Source organism: Crotalus tigris, unplaced genomic scaffold (assembly GCF_016545835.1).
Source record: "Crotalus tigris isolate CLP2741 ecotype Arizona unplaced genomic scaffold, ASM1654583v1 scf7180000017644.4837335, whole genome shotgun sequence".
In the NCBI taxonomy this organism is placed as follows: domain Eukaryota; kingdom Metazoa; phylum Chordata; class Lepidosauria; order Squamata; family Viperidae; genus Crotalus; species Crotalus tigris.
Genome location: NW_024096536.1, coordinates 37,693 through 62,509, shown reverse-complemented (window position 1 = coordinate 62,509; position 24,817 = coordinate 37,693). Strand labels below are relative to the sequence as shown.

Sequence of the window (24,817 nt, the reverse complement as noted above, 5' to 3'; positions counted from 1 at the left end):
CTCCATCAACTTTATTATCTAGTAGAGAAGAAGCTTGTTTTCCTAAATGTTATTATTCCATTAACATATCCCAGTCTCTTTTTAACTATAAGCACTGCTGTTTTGCATGATGTAATGACCTGCAGCATATACGGGCGCAATTCAGAAATAAACCTCCATTTGGTTATCAATGACAGACAGAACTTTTATTATACACATTAGAAAACTACAACATTACATTATTTTTCGACATAATCGCCATTCAGATTGAGGCACTTGCCATAAAATCTTACAAGGTTTGAAATTTCTTAGTAGTAATCGCTCAGTGCCAAATCTGTGCTATAGTGATCAAAAACATCCCAACGGAACTGCTTCAAAAGTTCTTGGGTGCGTCTAACGGTGTGCGGGTGAGCATTATCATGAACCAACACCATCCCGGAAGTCAGCATGCCCTGATGCTCGTTATGGATGATTCGTCTGAGTTTTCATAATGTTTCACAGTAGACTTCTGAATTGATGGTCGAACCATACTCCATGAACTTCACTAGCAGTACTCCTTTGGCATCTTCACATTTGGCAGGATTTTCTATGGCACCACTTCCGGTGTGGATTTAGGGCAGGCATGGCTACCTAGGGATTAGCACAGTTCTGTGTTAGCGAATTATTACATTGGGCTGAGGGGATTTTTAAAAGACCATGTCCACCGTTGGATAACAGCTTCCATTTTAGCAAGCAAGTAGGTGAAACTGATAGATCAGCCTTTTAAGCAGGATTTTACTGCATAGTGACTGGTTCTATTCTACTCACAGATATCTTGTCAGAACAAAGGGCTACAAAGCATGCTGTTTCTCTTTCCTCCTTTCCTCCATTGTGGTTTTGTTTTGCATTCTTTCCCAAGCTGTTCTATGTGCATTTTAAAGCAAAGAAATTGCTTCATAAATATGTTTTATATGATTTGGATTCTGAATTATATTTTGGTTGAATAATTTTCCTGACAGTATGGAAGGGTTACTGCTTTTATGTTGTTCCAAATCCTCTGCATTTTTAAGAAAAAGTAGGTCACTGTAATTCAGAGTGATATAACTTGACTTTGAACACTGATAGACTCATGGCAATAATTGTAGGACAATTTTTTTTAAAATAATTTTCTCTGTTAATGGAAGTATGATTTTTTAAAGAAGAATTTGAATGTTTTAAAATGAAAATGGTTTATATTTTGATTTTATATCTAGGAGGGTTTTTTTCAGATTTTTCAGAATCTTTGATTTTTAATTCAGATTTTGTGAGTATTCTATTGATTGAATGCATACTTTGAGATTGAATGCATACTTTGAATGCATAATACTTTATTTTATAGTAACCATTAAATTTATAGTTTAAAGGTGGGGAAACTGCAAATCTGGCATGCATTGAGTCTCTAAATTCTTTTAAACTGGTCTTGTTTCCAGTATTATTTCCCTTAACATACAGGTATGATAATTCTTTAATTCCTTATTTTGGGAGAAACCAAAAAAAGTATTTAAAAAGAGCACGGGACTTTTTCCCCCTCTAATTACAATACAAATTGATAATTTCTTAAAAACAAGGTTACTGAAAATTTCAGTACAATATAAATCAGTGGTGTATAAGATAAATAAGGCTTAAAATTTTCCAGATATGCAAATGGGAATTGAAATTGCTAGGAAGCTATGTATATTTTTTTTCAACTTGCTTTTTAACTGATTATGCCTACTTCTTTACAAAAATCGAATCTAGACAGTAATTTATAGGGAAAAGTAGAGGAATATGAAATTTACAGAAAATCAAATGTCACTTTTAGCTTTTAAAATGATGAGGCAAATAGTCATTTCAGGCTGGAGACATTTAGATAAGGTAAGGTAGGATAGGATAAGATAACCTTTATTGTCACTTTTTTCTTCAAACACACTGGCACACACACGTGTGTGTGTGTGAATGTGTATCCATACACATATGTATATACATATTCTCTAGTCTCTCTGTCTGTCTCTCTCTCTGTCTGACTCTGTCTATCTGTCTGTATCTCTGTATGTCTGTCTCTCTCTCTCTCACACACACACACACACCCTTGATTCTATTTCAGAATTCTTCATTATTTCTGTATATAAGGAATGCACTTTGCTGATGATAATATATTTGGCTAATTTAAGAATATTATACATTTAATTATATAGGGATAGGTGGGAGGATGAGATGATGATAAAAAGCTGTGATTCATAATGTTTAATAACCCCTTGGCATCATCTTCCCGCTTTGTACCTCTGTTTGGTCTTAGTACATGGAATAAATAGCAGTGTTTGATTCTTTCTCCCCATTCTAACTGTCATCATTGTTATGACTAATTTCACTGCAGTGAGAAGAAGAGATATATCTACTTTTCTCCCACCTTAGCCTTTTTACTAGAAAGTCTAGCTGCTGACTTTTATCAGATAGATGTAACTTTCTCTTTTGCAACATTCCTACTATTATACTTACATAGCTAGACTCTGCCATATATCAATCTTGTTTGACACTTTTTAATTATTAGATAGTGATTATTAATTGTAGAACATTTTCATGATATTGAATCAACTGGTAGATTAGGATTCAGAAGTGGATTACTTTCAGACCCAAAACCAAGACCGACTCATGGTAATTCTTCCAAGATGAGTTATTTATTATTTCACACCTATAGGCAAAGTCTTGCCAAACCGATGACTTTACTATCTACATTTACAATATACTCTGTAAATTATTAGGGAGGAGCTTACTATGATATCTGAACTGAGTTGCCATTTACTCCTCTGGAATGTACCTCTTCCCTTCTGGGGATTCATCTTCTCGCTAAATTCCATCACATCTATTTATTAATAAGAAGCTGTCATTTATTGAGGCAGAAGTAATTCATCTTGTTAATTCTACTTCAAAATTTGATCTGGTCTTTGGATTAGGTAAACATGACTCTTAATGGAATTCTAGAGTACAGGAAGGGGGAATTCCTGTTCCATTATCTGTTATAGAATTGCTACAAAAGATTGTCATGGGCACTGATTAACAGTTTTTAAAGACATTCATGGATCTGTCTATAGATTACAGATGTGATCTTATAGTTAAATAAGTCTATAAAGTTATGTACTTTCTGATAGCCAGATGCTAGGAATAAGCAAAAAAACCCTATTTGCTTCTAGTTTGTAAGTTTTCCAAAGTATTTTGTTGGCTGCCCATGGAAGCAAGATGAAACTTTTAATCAAGCAAAGTAACATTTCTGTGCAATTATTTTGCATGATAGTGTTATATTAATTATATTCTAATTAAAGGGTTGTAGCAAAGTTTTGATTTGAGCTGTATGAGGCAATAATTGGATATTTCATCTTGAAAATCTTTCTATTTTGAATATGAAACACAACATGTTCACATATACCTAGTTTTGTACTTTTAATGGAAAGTAACATGAAGTTTCACAGAATGGTTGTTTTGTGCACTCAAACCTCTTTTTCTTTTTTCAGTAGTTCCTGTATTGAAATACTTGGTATTTTGCTATCTAGAAAAACATTCAGCTCAGGAAAAGCCTATTTCAGAATTATAATTAATAATCAATGTTTTTCAACAAGTCCAAATATTAACTTGCACTGGAAATACATTGCTAGTTATAACTCAATCGGTTAAAACATTTATCAATATATTTTGACTTATACACCTCTATGTCCTGTTTTTAACTTTTATCTAATTTCAGTTACATTATTCCAGTTAGCTTAATGTCCATAGTATTTAGGTTTCGGATAGCCCACAGTTCCCTTAGTTTATTACAAAATAGTTATGATATCTAAGATACACTTATTATTTACTCAGATAAATTCTTACTTTATTTCACAATCATATTCTATTTCTCATTCTAATATCATCACTTACTAATAAAATAACCTTTATCATCTCAATCCATCTTCTATAATATAATTCAAAACTATTACTCTAGTAACTAGTTTTTAGCTCCCTAATAAATCTAAATCCTAAATATTAAATCAGTTAATGTCTTTTAAAATCTCCTTAGCCCATTAAATGAGATTTTAGGCTCTTCCATTAAAAGTCACATAAAAAAATCCCATTTTTTAAGTCTGACTCTGGCTTTCCTTTTGTGCCAAACAGTTTTCCATAACAGTGTCTTTAAATCCTCAGGTGGATCTCCCTTCATTCCTACACATATCATTTGAATCAAAGGAGACCATCCAGTTATCAGTTTTTCAAGGAAGCTGGTCCCTTCATAGTCATTAGATTGTTGGCCTAATAATTTGAGTCTCCATGTTTGGCTTAGTATATTTGTCATCAGTTCAGACTGGTCTTTTTCCAGTTTCAGCTGATTTAAGTAAAAAGTCTTATTCAATGTTGTAGTTGTTATTTGGTTGTCTGAGTTATCTAAATTCTCAATGTGCTGTATATGTAGGTCTTTAGCACCTTCCGTCTTAGTGTTGCTTTCTTCAGTTTCTGTTACTGTTAGAATTGCAGATATTTTAGTTGAAATCAAGGTTTGGTTATCAGGGTTCTCAGTAGGTTGTGGCTGGTATTCTTTAAAGTCCACTTTAGTGTTAATTCCTTCTTCTGTTGCCTTTTTTTGTTGTAAGTTCATCAGTTGAAATCTGGGCTGTATTTTGTAGCTTTAAGGTGGCACCTTTATCTTTCAGTCTGGAATTCATTAGCTCAGTATCCTCTAGGATTTTTTCAGGTATAAGTTTGTAGTTAGGTTGTGGGTAGTATTCCTCCATTTCTGTGATATTTACAGATAGTCCTTTAATGGAGGCTATTTTTGATCAAAGTCAATAAATGTCCACCTCCACTGTAGAGAGTTGTTTTCACCACCCAGCTGTTTCAAGTTCTTATCTATTTTGATAGTGTCAAAAACAAATCTTAATCTCATAGGTCTCTCAGTCAGAAAAAAAATTCACTTGCTGTACCAAATTTCACCACAAGATGTCCCCGGTAACATGTAAAATCTTTTCCCAAACTCAAGTTAGGCTTTTATCCGTTTTTTTTTTTAAAAAGAAATATTCTTTTTTCCCTCTGCTTAACAGATAGGTAAGATGATAACTCTCTGTAGGAATAGAAACCTTTTGGGACCCCCAGATATCCAAAAATTACAAGTCCAATTATTTAGTCATTTAGTTTAGTCGTTCTTTTTTTGTTTTCCATAGTTTTATATTTCCAGAGTAGGCAGAAGCTGCCAAATTAAGAAGGGGGGGGGGGTAAAATAATTTCCAAAGGCTTTTACAGGAAAGTAGTTGGGAAGCAGGAAAGGTAAGGTACGGTCTCACCCAATTCCTCCACGTTGCTTTTGTTGTGCTTGGTAGTGCTTTGGCTTTTGGCTGGAATGGCTTAGTGATCGGCCATGTTAATGGCCGATCTTTTCTTCGTCGATCCAAAGGAGCTGCCCTTCCGCAATCTGTCGAGGGTCCTCCTCAGTGGTGGTCGCCCTTCCAGGGCGATTTTTGACCCTTTCTAGGGTCTTCTGACGAAAGGAAATCGGATGGAAGAGAGAATGCTGTCTTCGCATGTCCGCTGGCGGCACGATCGCAAATCGGAAGCCTGTATGCAATGTGCATTTGTGTGTTAGTACTGTATTGAAATTATGCATTGTATAGTGATTGATCAGGTTGTAGGCTGTATCTAAATAGTCTGATAGTGAAGCTTTTTGACTTTAGTATCCTTATCTTGTATTAGAAGTCAGAATTTTGTGACTAATCATAGATTGCATCCTATTAGATTAAAATATGTGCACAAGAGGGTAATTAACCCCATTGGAAAAGAATCTCATTAAAATTCCCAATTCTTTTTTTGTAACATTGAATTGGCAAAATTCCTGTTTTGTGGTATCACTGGAATTTCACTGAAAATAAAATTTACATCTTCATGTTATATGAACTGCAGGACTTGTTTTTTTAAATTAGATTAAAGGTATTATGGAGAATATAATTGAAATAATTTTGAAGTATGTTGTACATTTACTAATTAGTTTTGTAAGTCAATCTCACAGATTATTTTCTAGAATAACATTAGAAAGATAAAATGATGTATGTCAACTTCAGTTCCTGGAGAAAAAACAGAATCTAACTATAATCAATGAAGATACAACTTTCAGTGACCACATCTGACTAAATTATTATATTTCAAAATAAGAAAACTAGGGGAAATACTCTTCTTTGGGGTGTCCAGTTCTTTGAGTTTGATTTTCTTTACTCCATGATTGGATTCTGATCACAACCTCCATTTTCTCTTATTTAGATCTACATGCATCTTCGCTGCTACAGTTGCCCCAATGAGCAACGCTATATTGTCAGGATCCTTTTCATTGTTCCCATTTATGCTGTTGACTCATGGCTCAGTCTTCTTTTCTTCACCAATGACCAGTACTATGTTTACTTTGGGACAATACGGGATTGTTATGAAGGTAAGGTGCTTGTAAGCATGGAAAGTGGGGAAAAGGAAGGGATGGTAACCATATTAAAAATGATATGATGTTGTTTCTCTTACATTTGACTCTGTAAAAGTACATGCAGTTTCTGACCATGATAATAAGATATCCATAAGCTTTCCTGAGTGTATCACATATTGCCAATAAATTTCTGGGTTCCAGAGTTGAAGTTCTCTGAAGTAGCCGGTTGGAACAGTGGAAGAAAAGTCCTTCTTTACAGATGAAATTTATGGTATTCTATAGTAGAGAAAGAGATGTAAGTAGAAAAGGAAGCTGGATATAAACTGACAGATATTCTAGTTTCTCTGGTACAGGACAGAATCCCATTGTACATATTGTTGAAAGGTTTCTGGAGGCTGGCTGCAAATACCTCATGTTGCAAACATTACATGCCAAATTCCTGCTTGGATTTCAGGGTAAACTTTTTCAGCTAACCCACAGAAACTAGAAAGAGTTCTGTTGTCTCTGGGGTTCGGCTGCAAATACCCCATGCTACAAACAGTTTGTGCCAAAAATCTGCTTGGTTTTCAACATAGACCTTTTTCAACGAGAAATCAGAAGGAGTTCTCTCAGTAGGCGGTAGCAACTTGGGAGTTCCCTGCTAGCTTCCCCATTGACTTTCTGGGAAAGCCATCAGGTAAGATTTCAAATAATAATCACATGATTGTGGGGCATTTAGCAACCCATTGTAAGTGCAAATCGGTTGCCAAGTGTTTTGATCTTGAATGGTCTTTAAGTGAGGACTATCTGTTCTTATATGTAACATTCTTTTGAGTATTTAAGAATGCTATCATACTCCTTTAATCATCTTTTCTTGAGACTAAACATATCCAATTCTTTCCAGTTCTCTTTGTGGATCCTAGCTCTAATCCCCAATCATTCCTTCTGCCTTTCTGAAAATTTGTTCCAAAGACTCTGAATCCTTCTTAAAACTATGTGCCAAATTAGAGCAGAATAAAGGGGAACAATTCTTTCCTAATTTAGAAATATATTGATACAGTGTAAAAGTGATTTTTTTCCCCCTTCTTTGCAATCTTAGCACATTGCTGGCTTATATTCCAAGATCTTTTTCATAAGTACCATTATTAACAAGATAACCCAATCCTATATCTTTACATTTAATGTTTGGTTTCCTAAATGAAGAATTTTACAAAATTTCATACTTTTTAGGACATTTCTCCGACGAATGTGAATTATTTATTTATTAAATTTGAAGACCATCCATCTCACTCACAGAGCAACAATAACAGGGTTTTAGATATTCCCGTATCTGCAAATGTTATGAGCATTTTCTCCATTAACATTGTATTTACTTATTTGGTTTACATCCTGCCTTTTGGTCACCCTATGGCCAACACTGTAGTCAAAGGAGAAAGATTGCAATTATTTATATACGTTTTAAGGATTTATATACGTTTTTTTTTTCTAAGTTGGGCTAAAAAAAAAAAAACTGTTCTAGAAAACATTGAACCAGAGCATCAGCTAGTTTTTTTCAGTATTTCAGGAATCCAGTAAATCTGGAAATTTTAAGTAATTGAAAATAAATAAGCATTCCCTAACCGTGTTTGTATTAACTCAAACTTCAGGCCTGCCCTTTCTTTCTGTTGTAATATCATAGTGGATCATGTGTGATTTGTTTGTAGAAGATTGAATTAAATAGCAACCAACAACTCTATCTTTTCTTTGTTTCTTTAACCTTTTGCTGTCATCATTGAGCAACTAATATACTAATTCATTCTTGTTTTATTTTGAACATAACTACAAGTGTTCACCTTTTTTATATTCACTGCCTCCTTTGCTAAGCTGAGCTCATTATGAGCTTTCTCTTTCCAGCTCTACAATTCTAGGTTTCCTATCTTCCTTTATGACCAAAAAAATGTCATCCTCTTTTCAGTCCCTATTGTTTCTTGCTTTCAAGTCTGCCGTAAGCTTTTTGTACAGCGACTCCAGCTTCTTTATGTTCTCCTCTGTTATTCAAGTTATTTATAATTGTGCTTTTAATGCCTCTTTCTTTAGGAACTTCTACCCATTGTAGGACTCCTTTTCCCACCAGCTTCTCCTATCATAGATTCCTACTTATCATTTGTCTGAATTAAATAAAATTCACGTTTTGGAAGTCCATGATACATATTAGATGGCGGTCAGTTTTAGTTTCCCTTAAAGTCAAAATCTCCCTTGAATGTACTTAACTCAAGTGTCCTTAACTAGCTCTTCCTTAATGATTAATTTTAGACCAAGAATCCTGTTGGGCCTTTCTCTAAATTCTGGAGCAGAATATCACGTGAAATTATTATTTTTGTTTGGTTAAGTATTCCCATACCTATCCATTACTGTATGTATAAATACAAAGTCATAGGAAGAAGCCTGTTGTTCTGTAGATCTCGTCTCTTAGCAACAGCTATTATTCCCTTTGCTTCGCTTAGGGAGATTGCAAACATCATAACATCTGTTTGGAGGGTCAGTTTACATTCTAAAACTTGCCATTTTGTCCAGTTCAATATCCTGTGTGTTAATGGTGTTTTATTTCCCCTCCCTTTCTATATTTTCTGCTCATGAACTGTTCAGAACTATTACTAGAAAAAGCAAGAGCAGACGAGAAGAATCTATCTTCATTTCAAAGGAGATTTTTTTATTTTGCCATGGAAAGACTGCCCTTATACAAGTGTTAATGAACACATTTAGTACTTAATATTCATAATATTTACACAAACCAAATGTATTCTGTTCTTCATACCACCTTCCTCCCCATCACTTTTTTCTTTTTTTCTTAATTTGGTTAACCTGGTCTGATGATAGTGATTTGATGACAAATATTTTCTAGAATTTGTAAATAATAAGCATATTTGATAATAAAAATATTGCGGCCAAGCTACTTGCAGACATTTCCATGCAATCTTATATATATATTCTTGGAACTTAATTCCTTTCTGGATAAAATGGACATAACAATTGTTGTATCCTGTTGTAAACACCTTGTGATGGATTACTGCTTTTATATTGTTTGTTATTTATAAATAAATAAATACATTATTGTAAGTAATTTCTACTTTATAGGAGGATAAAGGAGATAGGCTCCTGGACAGCATGATTTCTTGATATCTGTAGATGAATTTTCTAGGTTGAGAGAAGGTTTGGGTCACAATTAGAAGACATTTACAATCTATTAAATCATACAGAATTCCCCAATAATGAATTGGCTGCTCAGAATAAACATTAGAATTATTTGGATTAGTATAACTTGAAACTTAGAAGAATATATCTTTATGGCAGTAACAGGCATTGAATGTTGAATTTTTAAAAAGTGCCTTGCTTTATTCTTCATTTATTGTACAACAATACAATAATTATATTAGGTGGGTTCTCTGAGCCAAATGTGCAGGCATACAAGCGTTAAATCTTTTATCGTCCCCAAGAAAATACTTTTCTCCTTGCTATTGCTAGTTTGAGGAAAGAATATTTCTTCTGCTATCTTAATAAAAATCACCTATATGCCTGCCCCTATAGTTCTATTATTAATTTTTTGAAGGAAAAAAAATGAGATGTTATCACTGCAGATATTGCAAGCATGACACATAAACCTCTTAAAGAATATTTTTAGACATAGATATAGAATCATAAGGCTGGAAGGCACCTTAAAGTTCTTCTAGTCCAATCCCCTGCAAGAGGCAGGAGACCTTATTAAGTGGTTGTCCAGTCTTTTCTTGAAGATCTCCAGGGATAGAACACCCACAACTCTGGATGAAAAGCTATTCATTAATTGTTCTTGCTGTCAGGGAATTTTTCCTTAGTTCCAGATTGGATCTTTCTTTAACCGTTGCTTCTTGTCCTGCCCTTAGATGTTTTGGAGAATAAGTTGACCTCCTCCTCCTTGTGACAGTCCCTCAAATACTGGAAGACAGCCATCATGTCACTCTTAATTCCTGTTTTCATTAGGCTAGACATACTTAGTTCTCTTTACTGTTCATCATATAGTTTAGCTTCTAGACTCTTTATCATCTTTGTTGCTCTTCTCTTCACTCTTTCTAGAGTCTCAGCACCTTTTTGTATTATGGCAAGTAGAACTGGATGCAGTATTCCAAGTGTGGCCTCACTAATGTAATATAGAGTGGTACTATCACTTCACATTATCTTGTTGCTATTCCTCTGTTAATGCAACCTAGGACTGTATTGGCTTTTTTGGCAGTTGCAGCATACTGCTGGCTCATACCTAAGTGATAGACAACTAGGACACCAAGATTCCTGTTTATGATGTCTCCCTTGGACAACTCCTCTGACTTTTCCTCAGAGGCTGGCTCAAGGGTGGAAGAGCTCATTCCTGGCATCTCAGGGACTGGGTTAATTAATGACCCTGAACGGTCAGCCGAAAGAGATTTATAGGAGATTTCATCTGAGGACAGCTTTCAGGGGTGAGTGGTCAGTGAAGAAGAGGAGGAGCTGCCTTCCATGGTAGATCCAAGAGCACATAGAGCAAAGAGGAGCAGCGGAGATCTGCCAGATTACTCAGGAGAAGACCCCTGGAAAGCTGGGGAAAGCTATTTATCAAGGCAGGCAGAGGGAGGCATTGCTGGGAACAACGTGTTTGGTTTATGGTTGTGTGTTCTTTGTGCTTCCAGCTTGACTTTGTGCCTTGGAGACTCTGAACTTCTCTTGCCAAGTGAGCTCTTGTGGGTGTATTTCAGTTCTGGTGGAGTTAAGTTTTGTTGGTGGACTTATTTGTTGGAGCAACATTCCATTTGTTTTGTGGACTATTGTCCATTGCTGGTGGATTAACCTTGGCCTGGATTTATTGGGGACAGTTCTGAGGCTGGGTGAAGGGAATTGCTGGGGAACAGTAATAAACTCTCCAAAACCACACTTTGTGCATTTGTGAGTGAGTGGGGCAGCACACTGTCACAGTTACTATGGTTAAGCCAGATGCCACCCATCCTATGCCTGTTCATTTGGTTTTTCCTACCTAAGTGCAGAACCTTGTTAGAGCCCAGTGCTCAAGATCCTTCTGAATCTTAAGTCTACTACTAAAATATTGGCAATTCCTCCCAGTTTGGTGTCATCTGCAAATTCGATGAGTTCCCCTTCTCTACCTTCATCCACATCATTTATAAAGATGTTCTTCAACACTTGGCCCAACACATTTATTTACTTGAGGTACTCCACTGCAGCAGTCCCTCCATGTAGACATAATTCCATTAACAACTACATGCTGAGAATGCTTGGTCAGCCAAGTGTGAATCCATTTGGTGATGGTATTATGTATCCCATATTATTCTATCTTACCAAGAAGTAGGCTGTGGTCTACTTTGTTGAATGCCTCACTGAAGTCTTAGTAAACTATACCTGCAGCATTTCCCTAATTTAGTCACTTTATCAAAGAAGTGTCTTTATCATGTCTGGCATGATCTGTTTTATCTGCAATTCAATATGCTATATGATAGTTGAAATATTTAGCAATAGTCTGTTGGCAAATAGTAAATTGCCCAAAAATACATTGGGAAAATTACCATCACTTAAATATTGGACAAATAAAATAGACTCCAAAACAGGAATGACTTTATCTTTGTTTTGGATTATTTGAGAAGGTATCGTGTTAAATTAGCATATGTTGTTAGAAGTTTATTATTTCGTAACAGTTTATTCAGTAAACTAAGTCTAAAGCAAATTATACTGTTGATAGCACTATGTGACATTTCAGATGCTGAAAGGCCTCATGTATGTATTCTTAATAATTTTAAAAATAGACATGCAAGCTGTTATAATGGGTAGGTGGTAGCATCTACTCCCTTTGGATGAGAAACAGATTTGAATTATATTATGAGTGGTGTGAAACTACTATTGTTCTATGTAAGCAGTAACTTGTACTGTTCTCTTTATAAGAACTTTTAAATGCATAGCAGAGGCTATGCATTCTGTGTTATTTAGAATGTGATAATTGGGCTAAAATACACTATTTTATCTTAAAGATAGATTTTTATTATTTTTATGAGCGAGATTACCCATGTAATAGCTGGTTAGTATTTGGATAAGAAACCTTGTTAAGTCACTTCTTCACTGAACTTACTAACAATTTCACAGACACTAGGGAGCACTATGATTCTAAAAATATGTTTAGATTGCACTGAAAAAGACATCTGAACATGTGACTTGTTAAATGCTGCAGTTTTTCTTTTGGCTATAGAGAACTTTCTAAAAGAACAAATCAATGCTCAGAATTCATAACTAATTTCAAAATGGATGGTTTGACAGTGTAACGTTGTATCATGAGTATAATGTATATCCTTGCTTGAATAGTTAAGTACCAGTTATCTAAAATTTTGATCTGGATTTCTTTTTAGAGAGATCACTGTCTGTAGAATCTGACTTGCTTGCTGAAGGTGCTTCAGTCGGAATAACTTTGAGATAAATTTTGTCTAATGGAAGAATTAGTTAATTGTTTTCTAATTTCATTTAAAGATCATTACATACATGGATGTATGTATTATGAAATGCTGTATTGGTTTCCTTACTGCTCTTTTCCCACCATTTCTGTTTACTCTGCTAGCTCTGGCAACAAGCAAATAATTTTTTCTTGAACAATTTATTTGCCGTAGCTGCCAATAATGGCTTTTCTGTTTTTAGCTGCATCCATCATATCTCTAAATCATTTTAATGGACCATTTAAAAAAGCACATCCCATTATTGAAACAGCAGATTTTAAAAAATCACAAGCCCATGCAAAAATCATCAAGGGCATTTTTCAAACACTCATTCTTACAGTGACCTCTTCTTACAATGACATTTTGCTTATACTGAGTAATATTTTACTAGCTTAATATGTGCTTTTCTTTCTTTCTTTCTTTCTTTCTTTCTTTCTTTCTTTCTTTCTTTCTTTCTTTCTTTCCTTCCTTCCTTCCTTCCTTCCTTCCTTCCTTCCTTCCTTCCTTCCTTCCTTCCTTCCTCCCTCTTCCCCCCCCTCTCTCTCTTTGCAGCTTTTGTCATCTATAACTTCCTTAGCCTCTGCTATGAATACCTAGGTGGAGAGAGTTCCATCATGTCTGAGATTAGAGGAAAGCCTATAGAGTGAGTATTTGGTATCTAAATATATACATATACATACTTTGTTTTACAACTGCAGAAGATTTGAAAGAGATGCTTTGTGCCATATGGATTATGAATGAAGCACTCACTTTGAATGGTTGAAGAATGTTTGTCTTTTGCAAGGCTTGTACAACTGAAAATTGTTCCAACTCTTGCAAAGGATGCAGTTGCTTCAATGATTTGAAGAGAGATACTTCATTTATATTTCCATGTTTTCTAAAGCACTTCTTTCAGATGCTTTGCAATATAATTATTCTATATTTGGTGGGAGAAAGACTAGACAGATATCAATTATAGCATTTGTTCTATCTCTTCTACAAGGAGCACTCTACAAGAAGATAGTGATTTATATTTATAATTGCAACTCTTGTGATATATAGAAAGTATAAAATATATAAGGAATCCAAAATGAAAAGAAACTAATAATAAAAACTAAAACTAAAAACTGATATTGAATAAGATTGGTTTACCATATCAATATTTGCATTCAGCTGGTTGATTAATTGAATTGAATTGTAATATTAGTAGCCTTTTTGTTCTTAACCCATCCAGAATTTAATTTTAAGCATTCAGTATCCAACACTATTTCTGTCTCTGTCTCTGTTTCTATTTCAAATTAACGTTGAAATTAACAGGTTCCACACAGAGAATTTGTGGAATTTGCAGTACTCCAGAGATACAAATAATATAGTGTAGCTCTGTTGAAATTAGTGAGAGTTCTCTCTTAGAGCAGTGAAAGGAGTATTGAATCTTCCAGATTTAATTTGACGTGAAAAGCATGGTGAAAGAAATGTTTGTGTGCCTGTTTTATTTGTTGCTTTGACAGATTTTACTTAAAAGAGGTACCATATTGTCATTCCCTTGTTATATGCATAACATATATTTATTTTATTAAACCAAATTCCACATAAAATTTTATTTTGTTCTAATTTGACATACTGCTCTGTTGCTTTTAGGTCCAGCTGCATGTATGGGACTTGTTGCTTATGGGGAAAGACATACTCGATTGGTTTTCTGAGATTTTGTAAACAGGTATGGATTGAAAATATCAGACTGAAAAACTGAGTACTATCACAGTGATTTTCTTTCCCCCTCCATGGCATATTTCAAAGGGGGATCTCTTGAGATTCTTTAAAATTTATCTCATTGCAAGAGGTTTGACGTCAGTGTTGATTAATATGAGTGGCTGTATCCAGGAAATTTTTTTCTTTTTCTCTCATAACATTTTAATTTCAAATCATACAAATAGTTATGGGAATTAGTCCTCCATTTGTGACAACTTTAAAAATTAGAACTAGGAAAAAACAAAATTATGTAGTTCCCATTTAAACCATTGTGGCAATGAAGTGCGAGTTACGGAACAGGAAATTATAAATTGAAATCTCACTAGCTCCACTGATGTGAGTTATCACTTCAGTTTTCAGCCAAGAGCTTTGCAATTGAAGAAACTTTTGGTATATAATTTTATTAAGAATTTTGATTATAATAATACAAACTAATACAAACTAAACTTAAAAGAAAGTAAAAAGTTCATGGAAAAAGAAAAAAGAAGAAAGGGAAAAGTAAGAATATAATAGAGAATTTTGGGACACCTAAAAATCAAACTAGGGCGGGGCTATTGTGTGGATCTGCCTCACAGGCCTTACCTTGCCGGCCCACTTCTTCTGCGGCATCTTCTGCAGCCAGGCCTGCATTTCTCAGTCACAGGCCTTTCCAGAAGGCCTGTGCAGCCAAGAACCGAGCTATGAATTCAATCCATAGCTCAGTTCTGCAAGACTTCTGCAGCCGAGGACCGAGCTATGGATTCAAGACATAGCTCGGTACTCGGTTGCATAGTCAATCCAGAAAGTCCTGACTGTAAAATGCAGGCCAGAATGCAGCTGCAGAAAGCTGCTCCTTTGGCCCCAGAAGAAGTGGACCGGCTGGGTGGGGCTGTTGGTGCCAGAAGTGAGTAAGACATCCCCAAAAAATAAGACCTGGTGCCCCACTACACATTTCCCTCCATGTAGATGCATTTCCATTGAAGACCACACGCTGAGTACAGCCGGTACGCTGAATACGACTGACTACAGCATATCTTATTTTATGTTCAGTAAACCAACATTCTATTCTTTCCTTTTGCTTTTAGCAGTCTTAATCTTTAGTTCATTCAAACTTTGCTGTAGGATTTGATTCCTTTTCATTTCTTATTTGTCCCATTGCACAGAACTTTTTAGTTTCTTTTGTAGATCCCGTGAAACATCCTTTTCTGAATCATTCTCTTTGCCTGTCAGTTATAAATCCAGTATTGATACCATCTCTTGTTTTATCAGATAAAATTTGTTTCACATCTGACATTTCTTCAATAATATTTTTGGACATAATCCATCCATAAAAGGGACATTAATACTGGCATTATTGATATTGTAGGTACTGTTTTCTGATTTCATTCTTCAAAAATCTCTTCAGTACTTTTATTGTCATAACCATTTTTCAAACCTATATATCTTTCCTCTACCTTAGACTCTTCTAGTGTTCTCTTTTTGAAATTATGAAATTGTTTATTTCTGCCTATATCTTATAAAAATCAAAGCAGGATCTATTTCCCACAAGGAGCAACTTGTATCTTATAATTATTTCCAAATCATATTGTAAATGTTTCAGTGTTCCAATTATATTTGGACTTTTGGTCTATTTAAAACTCTCTAAGATATAAATTTAGCTTTTTATCGTTTATTTCAAACTCTTTAATTTCTTAAGCTTATAATTAAAGTTTTGTTTCATTCAGGATTAAAGGTAGATTCATCTGGCATGTTCAAACTTATTCTGAAAGTCACTAATAACTTAGAAATAGTTAATGAGTGATTTTTAAAAGTGATTAGAAAGTGAGGTTTGCAATGTCTCTGTGCACTTGTAAGCAAGATGGCTAATCCCATCATCTCCAAGCCCATACAAAATCATCCTGAAATCTCTAGCGTGGGTAGCAACGGCCAAAGCATATGTGGTGACCTCCCATTCTCCTTATCTAGAGAGGTTCCAATGAAGAGGTCTACTTACCACTTCCTTGGTCCTTTCTACAATTGTTGGCTTCACTTTTGTAGAGACATCTTCAGTTTGCTCTACCTCCTCTGGAAGCTTCTAGCAATAGAAGAAGCTGACTTGCTATTTCACTGAAAAAATAAAGAGACTTGTGCAGGAACAATAAGTGAACTAAATATCAGGATGTTTGTTCTGAAGTAATGGTTTATTTTAACCAAATGATATTGACAGACATCCATTCCAAAATAATAATAATAATAATAACAACAACAACAACAACAATAATAATAATAATAATATAATGCCTGCAGTGCCTGGAGACAGCAGAATAGAAGAGAAAGAATTGGAGAAGAAATACAAAATACAAAGACCTACAAAGAGAAATAGAATGACTGTGGTGAAGGCAAGCAAGGGTAGTACCAATAGTAATAGATGCCTTTGGTGCAATCCCAAAACAACTGGAGTGCTACTTGGACACCATTGGCATTGACAAATTCACCATCACTCAATTGCAAAAGGCGGCCTTACTAGGAACAGCTTCCATCCTGCAACAATATCTGTAATACCATCAATTCAAACATCCACATCTGCCTATCCTAAATCCTTGGTAAGGACTCGATAGGTAGACAAAAATGCCAAATCCAGTCTGAACATCTGGCTGACTGTGCGATGATCAGTAGTAGTAGTAGTAGTAGTAGTAGTAGTAGTAGTAGTAGTAGTAGTAGTAGTAGTGTTGGAATGGACCTTTGAGGTCTTCTAATCCAACCCTCTGCTCAAGCAGAAGACCCTATGCCATTTCAAACAAATGGCTGTCCAATCTCTTCTTAAAACTTCCAGTGCTGGATCATTCACAGCTTCTGGAGGCAGGTTGTTCCACTGATTAATTGTTCTAACTGTCAGGAAATTTCTCCTTAGTTCTAGGTTGCTTCTCTCTTTGATCAGTTTCCATCCATTGCTTCTTGTCCTGCCTTCAGGTGCTTTGGAGAATAGCTCGACTCCCTCTTCTTGTGGCAACCCCTGAGATATTGGAACACTGCAGTGTTTCTATATACAATATAGAAACAATGTATGATTTAAGCATGCATAACTTTTAGTGCTGTAATTATTTTGAGTTCTCTCTTCTTCCACATCTAGCTACTCCTGACAAATTTCTGAAGAATTTAATAGTTTAAATAGTAATTTGTAAATATTAAAATGAATATGTTTAATGTTTATGTATGATGAGCAGTATGTGCTTAAGACAAATCATAACAAAAAGGTTGTGATCCTTTAATTTTTGTTTACAACTCAAAAGATTGGCATGAAGAAAAGTATGTACATTGCTTACATGGATAACAAAGGATTTCTTTAACAACGATGAAACAACAGGTTTGACTAGATTATCAAACCATTCATTTCTAGGAAGAAGGAGCTGCTGTGTGCTTGCTTCTGGCATTCTGTTTGCCTAGGGCAAAAATGGCATTCTTTGGTCTCAGAAAGTGATAGGTGATGAGATTCTGAAGAGCCACCATAGGCTTTGATTTGTCTCTTTCTCAGACATCTGCCTGATGACTGGGTAGTTGTGTAGGTCATTTGCTCCCACTTGTTCTTCCAGTATGTCTTAATACTTTTTTTCACGAGGAAGTGTTTAAAAATAAACACTTGTGGGATTGGGCTACAGGAAAATGATTAAACAGTCCCCAGACTGAAGAAGAAGAAGCTCAAATGTACAGTTTAACAATTAGCTTGACATTTTCCAGTTCACAAGTTGGTTATGACTCATTGTTTGGACTGGGTTTGGATTTTAATCTCTTTAAGTCTTATGATCGTCCCTCAAGAATGATCAAAAACAAACTTTTCCTTTTCTTTGACTTTCTTTTCTGTCTAAATGGGCAGCTTCTAGTGAGTATATTATAAAAAATATTTCTTTTGAAACTATCTTGTGGTTTCACTAGGGCCATTATATCTGGGCTGCAAAACATTGGGATGACACAAAATGGCGACAAATAAATAAACTTTTCTATATTTCTGAGATACTATCCAGAGGTTGTCTGGGTTTTGCAGCCTAGAAATGGTAGTCCTGCTCATCCTTGTATTGTTCTGTGATTGTTAGGCCTAGTTTACATTCAGCTGCATAAGATAGCATATTACATAGCTAAAACATTTCTAAGGTGTTGTTTAGGCAGTCACTTAGGCCACCATTCGCTAGTATTCTTCCCTGCCTTTCAAAAGTAAACAGAACCACTGGTTTATACTTCATAAGCAGTAGCAAACAAATTTAATAAATAAAGGGCTGGAACACCCTTGGCAATGATGATTATTAGCAGTTTAAAAATTAGAAATAATTTTAAAAATCTGTAACCAAAGAAGCTAGTATACAAGAAATCCAATAAAAACTATATAGTGCATGATCCTGCCTATTGCTAGGTTTATGCATCTGATAATAAATAGGACAGGAGTATGAAGTTATGTATGAATCTGGCAAGGTTTTTTTCTTGATCTATTTATGAATTTAGGCCACTGTTTTTTAAGTACTGTATTAATTGAATCTACATTTGTAAAAGAATGATTTCAGAGTCTAGGTTGCTGTGAAGTGTATATATTTTTACGTCTAATCAAGGCTTTTTTGAATTCAAGGAAGTTTTTTGTATACTTTATACACAAAATTTGACTTTGAATTGAACTCAGCTCCTAATAACTTACATGAATATATGATATAGAAATGGTTTCTGAGACATTTCTTGAACTGTCTAATAGCCTATAGTTCTGCTCCTCCAAGGTGGACCCTTTTCCACCTTGGGAATCAAATGTGGAGCAAAGTCTGATTGTCTTTTCTAGAACTCAAGTCAAATAAGTCATAAATTTATCTTAAGTACAGTTAATTAGTATTCAGTCCATATGCTCAAACAGAAGAATGAAAGAAAGTAGATGATCAGAGCTGGTTAAAGAACTCAGGTTGGTGTCATTGAGATGTGTTGAGACCTCAGCTTTCAGAATTCCCAATCCTGAAAAGATTAAGGAAGTCTACATCTGTATATTTTTTTCTTATCCTCCTTTTGTCTGCCTTTCTGTTTTTCTTTCCTCCAGGCCACACTGCAGTTCTGTGTGGTGAAGCCCCTCATGGCAATTATTACAGTTGTTCTTCAGGCATTTGGAAAGTACCAGGATGGAGACTTTGAGTAAGTAAATAGTTTGATTGTAAAGATATTCTTTGTTAAATAATGCAAACCTGACATGCGGAAACAAGTCAAGTCAAGTCTTTATTTCAGTCACTGACCAGCAAAGTAGAGCTTTGAATGGGAACTAGTTTTTGTAAAAATGAATGCTTGCCATAAGAACTGGGAGAACAAAAGAGGACTATATGCATAAAAGAGAATAGCATAATAATAATATTATTAGATGTAGAGGTGGAAGATCAGAGCCAAATAATTCTTCTGGCATTATATTTTAAATGATTGGAGACTGGATGGGCACAAGATAGGGAAAAAAACAGTATATTGGTTCTGTATATGGTAAAGCATACATATTTTCCCCCCTGTAATTAGTATTTCTTCAGATACTTCTAGGCCAGTGGTTCTCAACCTTTTTAATGCCGCGACCCCCCAATCGGTCGTAAGTCGAGGACTACTCAACCAGTTGTAAGTCAAGGACTACTCAACTGGTGCAGCACCGTTTGCAGAATGGGACTTTTGGCGGGCTCAGCAGGGCAGAGACAGCCTGGACAATTCCTATTGGCTTTTGAAAGCCAATAGAATTAGACTCTATTCAAGAGAGTCTATTCTATTGGCTTTCAAAAGCCAATAGAATACAAGGGAGTAGCATAGCTAAGGAAAAGGGGGAAAAAATGGCGGACTGCATTGTTTGGTGATCCCCGTGAAATGGTCAGACAGATGTCTAATTGATTACACCTTGACATTTTTTAACTGCTATACTGCAGTTTTACTTTTTACAATCTCTTAGTCTCCCAATTTAATTCTTTAATTCTTTGTCAGAAAAAGAAATTTGAGATATATATATATATATATATATATATATATATATATATATATATATATATATATATACATACATATACATATACATATACATATACATACATACACACACACACATATATATATATAGGCTTCCAAAAGAGGCACTAGGTCTATTTTCGGGGAATGTCTTACCCGCTTACCTCAGGACTGCTGCAGCCAGACCTCCCATGCCCCGGCACCTGTTGCACCGCTACCCGACTTGTTTTGCGGCCACTTGTGGCAGGACGCCGCATGGCACATTGTGCTGGTGCCCCTCACAGCGGGACACCATGTGGCGCCTTGCGTCAGTGCCACCACTTGCGGCAGGACACCACGTGGTATGTTGGGCCGTGGCACACATGAGCGGCAGCACCAGTGCAACGCACACGTGGTGTCCTGATACTAGAGGTGGCACTGATGTGACACACCACTTGGCCACCTGCCGTGAGTGGCAGCACCGGCACAATGCACCACATGACGTCCTGAGAGCAGCAGCAACAGGGCAATATGCCATGTGGCCTCTTACCATAAGCAGCCGCCAGTAACAAGAAGTGGGCCAGCAGCCATGCAGGTTCCTGCTGGACGGGGCTGCTGTAGCTGGTGCTACCGCCACAAGGCAAGGCAGGTGTCGGGGCATGGGAGTCTGGCTGTGGGGGCCCTAAGGTAAGCAGATGCGGGGCTTACTTCGCTTCACCCCACCTTGTACATCCAGATGGTGGGACGGAGTGGGCGGGATCTTAACTAGGGCTTATTTTGGGGATAGGGCTTATATTAAATACACATGTAAAAATCAAGCTAGGGTTTATTTTCGGGGTAGATCTTATTTTTGAGAAAACACTGTGTGTATGTATGTATTTGCAAATAAGTGCACTTATTTGCACTTATTTGCAAATAAGTGCCTTATATTAGAAGTCTCCAGACAGAATAAAAGAAAAGACAATAAGCCAGAATATAGATGGAGTTGATCTTAAATTCAAAACCTTAGATGAGTATCATATGATCTTCATTTGACTTCAGAACAAAAGAAGTGTTGGTAGCGACATAAATTCTGGAAAGGGAATTACATTACAGAAATAGAATGCCAAAGTCAGAAACTTCACACGTTGTACTGCACCCAGTGATGATATACAGAGCAAAACCACTTAGCAGAGTTTAAGTCAAATGCATATAGAATCTAGTACTATCTCAGATACCGAAGCCTCATAGCATTACAGATTTGAGCATTATCACCAACATCTTGATTTTGGGTTGGATGCCTATCAATATTATTACTTTAAAACCAATATAATGTAATTCCTAAATCATATTTCTTCCAATAACCTAGCTGTCCATTCTGTGATAACTCTGCAGACTTCTTGTTGTCTCCAGACACTGTCCCAGCATCTGCACAGTTCCACCTGATTTTGGCATCAGAGAGAAATAACAGTTAAGCATTATTAGCATCCTGATGTCATCCATATCCTAAGGCATGATGGAATCATCCAGTTCATAGAGATGTAACTAATGAGCAGGACAAAAAAGAGCCTTTTGGCATAACCTAGTAGCCATTGAATTGAATGTAGCTGCTGTAATACAATCTCTTGGAATATAATAGTTATATGCAGATTCAGTCATAAAGCCATTTCCCTAATTTTCATTTTCACTGTAAAACACCACTTACTCTGTTTAGGACAATTCAAAATATTTTTAATTGGACTTACTATAATATTATAGAAATAATTAATCTGTGTGTGCCTCTTTGCAATGCCCATTGTTTAGCGACTGGAGGATATACTTGGGTAAGAGAAAACCTATACTGTAAATTTCCTTAAGATAAACAATACTAAAAATATATGACATCTTTTTTTTTCTTTTTCAGTGTCACAAGTGGATATCTCTATGTAACAATTATTTACAATATTTCAGTCAGCTTGGCTTTATATGCCCTCTTCCTCTTCTATTTTGCCACCCGTGAACTTCTCAGTCCTTATAGTCCTGTCCTAAAATTTTTCATGGTCAAGTCTGTTATTTTCCTGTCCTTCTGGCAAGGTGAGGTATTAATGCACATGTTTACAACTCGCAAGCACAAATAATTGAGAATATTTAGTAGCTCATTATAATTGAATAATTTTACATTTGATTTTTTTTTCTGACGTCATTTTGTATGCATGTTGATTCCACTCTGGTGTAATAAGGCAATTCATTCAGTCAAGTGCCAGGCAGTTAGAGAATCAGATTATTTCCAATTGTCATAAATAGAAAGTGCTAAATAAACAAATCAATCCAGCAGTTTTTAGAATTATATACTTGAATTTATTCACTGTAGTTTATGCAATAAATCCCCCATTTGAATTTAGTATCCCTTCTGGATCAGTACACTATATATAATCAACCACTGGTTAGTATATCTGTGCTTTATGTTCAAATTAGCATAAAAACATAAGAAATGAAAACCTGGATTGGCTAGGGAAAACTTGACATGTCTTGTATAATATAAATAATTACTTTTCTGAGTCTGATTAGTCATCATTCCAACCTTTGGATGGTGTAAACAGGCATAAAAGCGTTTTTTAAACTTTTTAAAGATATACCATCAGCAGTGTCTTTTCTAAACAGATTCTGATATGAACTGAATTTTTTTTAGTTTACTGTTTTAGACCATCAGACATGGACTAAGGGAGGTTTATTTGCAGTGGTTCAGATCCTTAATGTTATCTGAAGTATAGAAGGCAGTTGGTTCTAGAGAACTGTAATTCAATAAAATAGGGCATGGATTCTGTCTTATTTCCTATGCTACATGAAATTACTGGAAGAGGTCATTTGGCTCTTTGGAATAGGATGCTATTCAGCTCAACTGCTCTCTATGTTCTAACTCCAAAGAAGAAATAATTATCTTTTAATACAGACTAAATTTCAATAATGAGCTGCATGTGGAAAAAAAAACTCTGATATTAAACCCAGAGAAAACAGAGGTGCTCTTGATAAGGAAAAAGTTGGCCTCTGGGATTGAAATTATCTCTGGATTGGGTTGAGAAAGAGTAAGTTTACAGTTTGGGAGTTCTTCATGACCCCCAACTATCACTGATTTTGCAACTGAAGTGAGGAGCATTTTTGCACAATTCTGGCTAATGTGTCAACTGCAACTTTCTTTTAGCTGATTGTATGCAGTGACTGTCCTAAGGAGCTGCATTTGGCTTCCATCATTTAGGAAGAAGTAAAAGTATACCTCCTTCACCAAACATTTAACAGTTAACTACTTTATTTTCATTTTCAGTGTTTACTAATAGCACTCAGAAGTTAAAAACAAAGTTCAACACTAAATATATTTTACGCTATTTTATATTGTTATATTCTATTTTGAGATCTGGAATAAACTGTATTAGAATAAAAACACAGAGACATTTAAATCATAGAGTCCAACTCCTTGCTCCATGCAGTAATCCAAATTAAATCATCTACATAAGGTAGTTATCCAGGGTTTTCTTGAGAACTTCAAATGAAGAATAGCTTTCTAGATAATTGGCTTCATTGTTAAAGTATTCTTACCTTTTGTTTTTCAGTGGGAATCTGTTTTTCTATACCTTAAAACCATTACTCCATGTCTTCAAGATGAAAGAAACGACATGGCCTTCCAAAAGAGAGAGACAGAGAGAGAAACAAAATAAGCAATTAAGCAAATTAAGCAAAAAGACTTAACAAAATGAATGGAAACATGAACCAAAATCAGTAATAATCTTAGTGAGAAATGTTTGTACTAATATATAAGCAATTAATAATAATCCACAGTAAAACAGGTAAAAATGAACATGTGAGGGAAGGAGTCTGAGAATATTTCTTTCATTTCAGGGATGCTATTGGCCATTTTGGAGAAGTGTGGTGCAATTCCTAAGATCCGCTCAGCCAATGTATCTGTGGGGACCGTAGCAGCTGGCTATCAGGATTTCATCATCTGTGTGGAAATGTTCTTTGCAGCTATTGCTCTGCGGCATGCATTCACTTATAGGGTCTATGCAGACAAGCACCTTGATGCGCAAGGTATGGAGGTCATTACTGAATCTGCAATAAAAAGCTGGCTTAATTCACTCTCTGAATACTTCATTTGAAAAGTAGAATGCATTTTCCTTTTGTCGTATTTGTACATAGATTAGTACCAGATTTGAGGGTTTTTTTTGTGTGTGAACATGGCTATATAGAGATGAAAGACAATTTTATATAGGTCACTGTCCTATGAACTGCACCAGCAATTTTCTAGATTTATAAGGACTCTTCTGCATAGATTATGAAATGAGCAAAAGGCAACTAAAAGGCATATCCCTGT

At 35.5% G+C, this 24,817-nt stretch overlaps 1 protein-coding gene and 1 long non-coding RNA gene across 7 annotated transcripts in view; one reads left to right on the top strand and one right to left on the bottom strand.

Annotated features, from left to right (window-relative positions):
• TMEM184B (transmembrane protein 184B) overlaps window positions 1-24,817 on the top strand; it is a 42,680-nt gene that overhangs the window by 11,442 nt on the left and 6,421 nt on the right. For all 6 annotated transcript variants that reach the window (XM_039335452.1, XM_039335455.1, XM_039335454.1 and 3 more), the window contains 6 exons: window positions 6,247-6,412; window positions 13,399-13,489; window positions 14,464-14,539; window positions 19,592-19,683; window positions 22,379-22,548; window positions 24,346-24,534. In XM_039335452.1, the coding sequence (XP_039191386.1) occupies window positions 6,247-6,412; window positions 13,399-13,489; window positions 14,464-14,539; window positions 19,592-19,683; window positions 22,379-22,548; window positions 24,346-24,534 (784 nt within the window). The remainder of the gene's footprint in view (window positions 1-6,246; window positions 6,413-13,398; window positions 13,490-14,463; window positions 14,540-19,591; window positions 19,684-22,378; window positions 22,549-24,345; window positions 24,535-24,817) is intronic.
• LOC120304633 lies at window positions 361-24,339 on the bottom strand. The gene is made up of 3 exons (XR_005555780.1): window positions 24,046-24,339; window positions 16,544-16,656; window positions 361-609 (listed from the first exon to the last, which is right to left on the bottom strand). It is a non-coding gene; the product is annotated as an uncharacterized LOC120304633 (long non-coding RNA).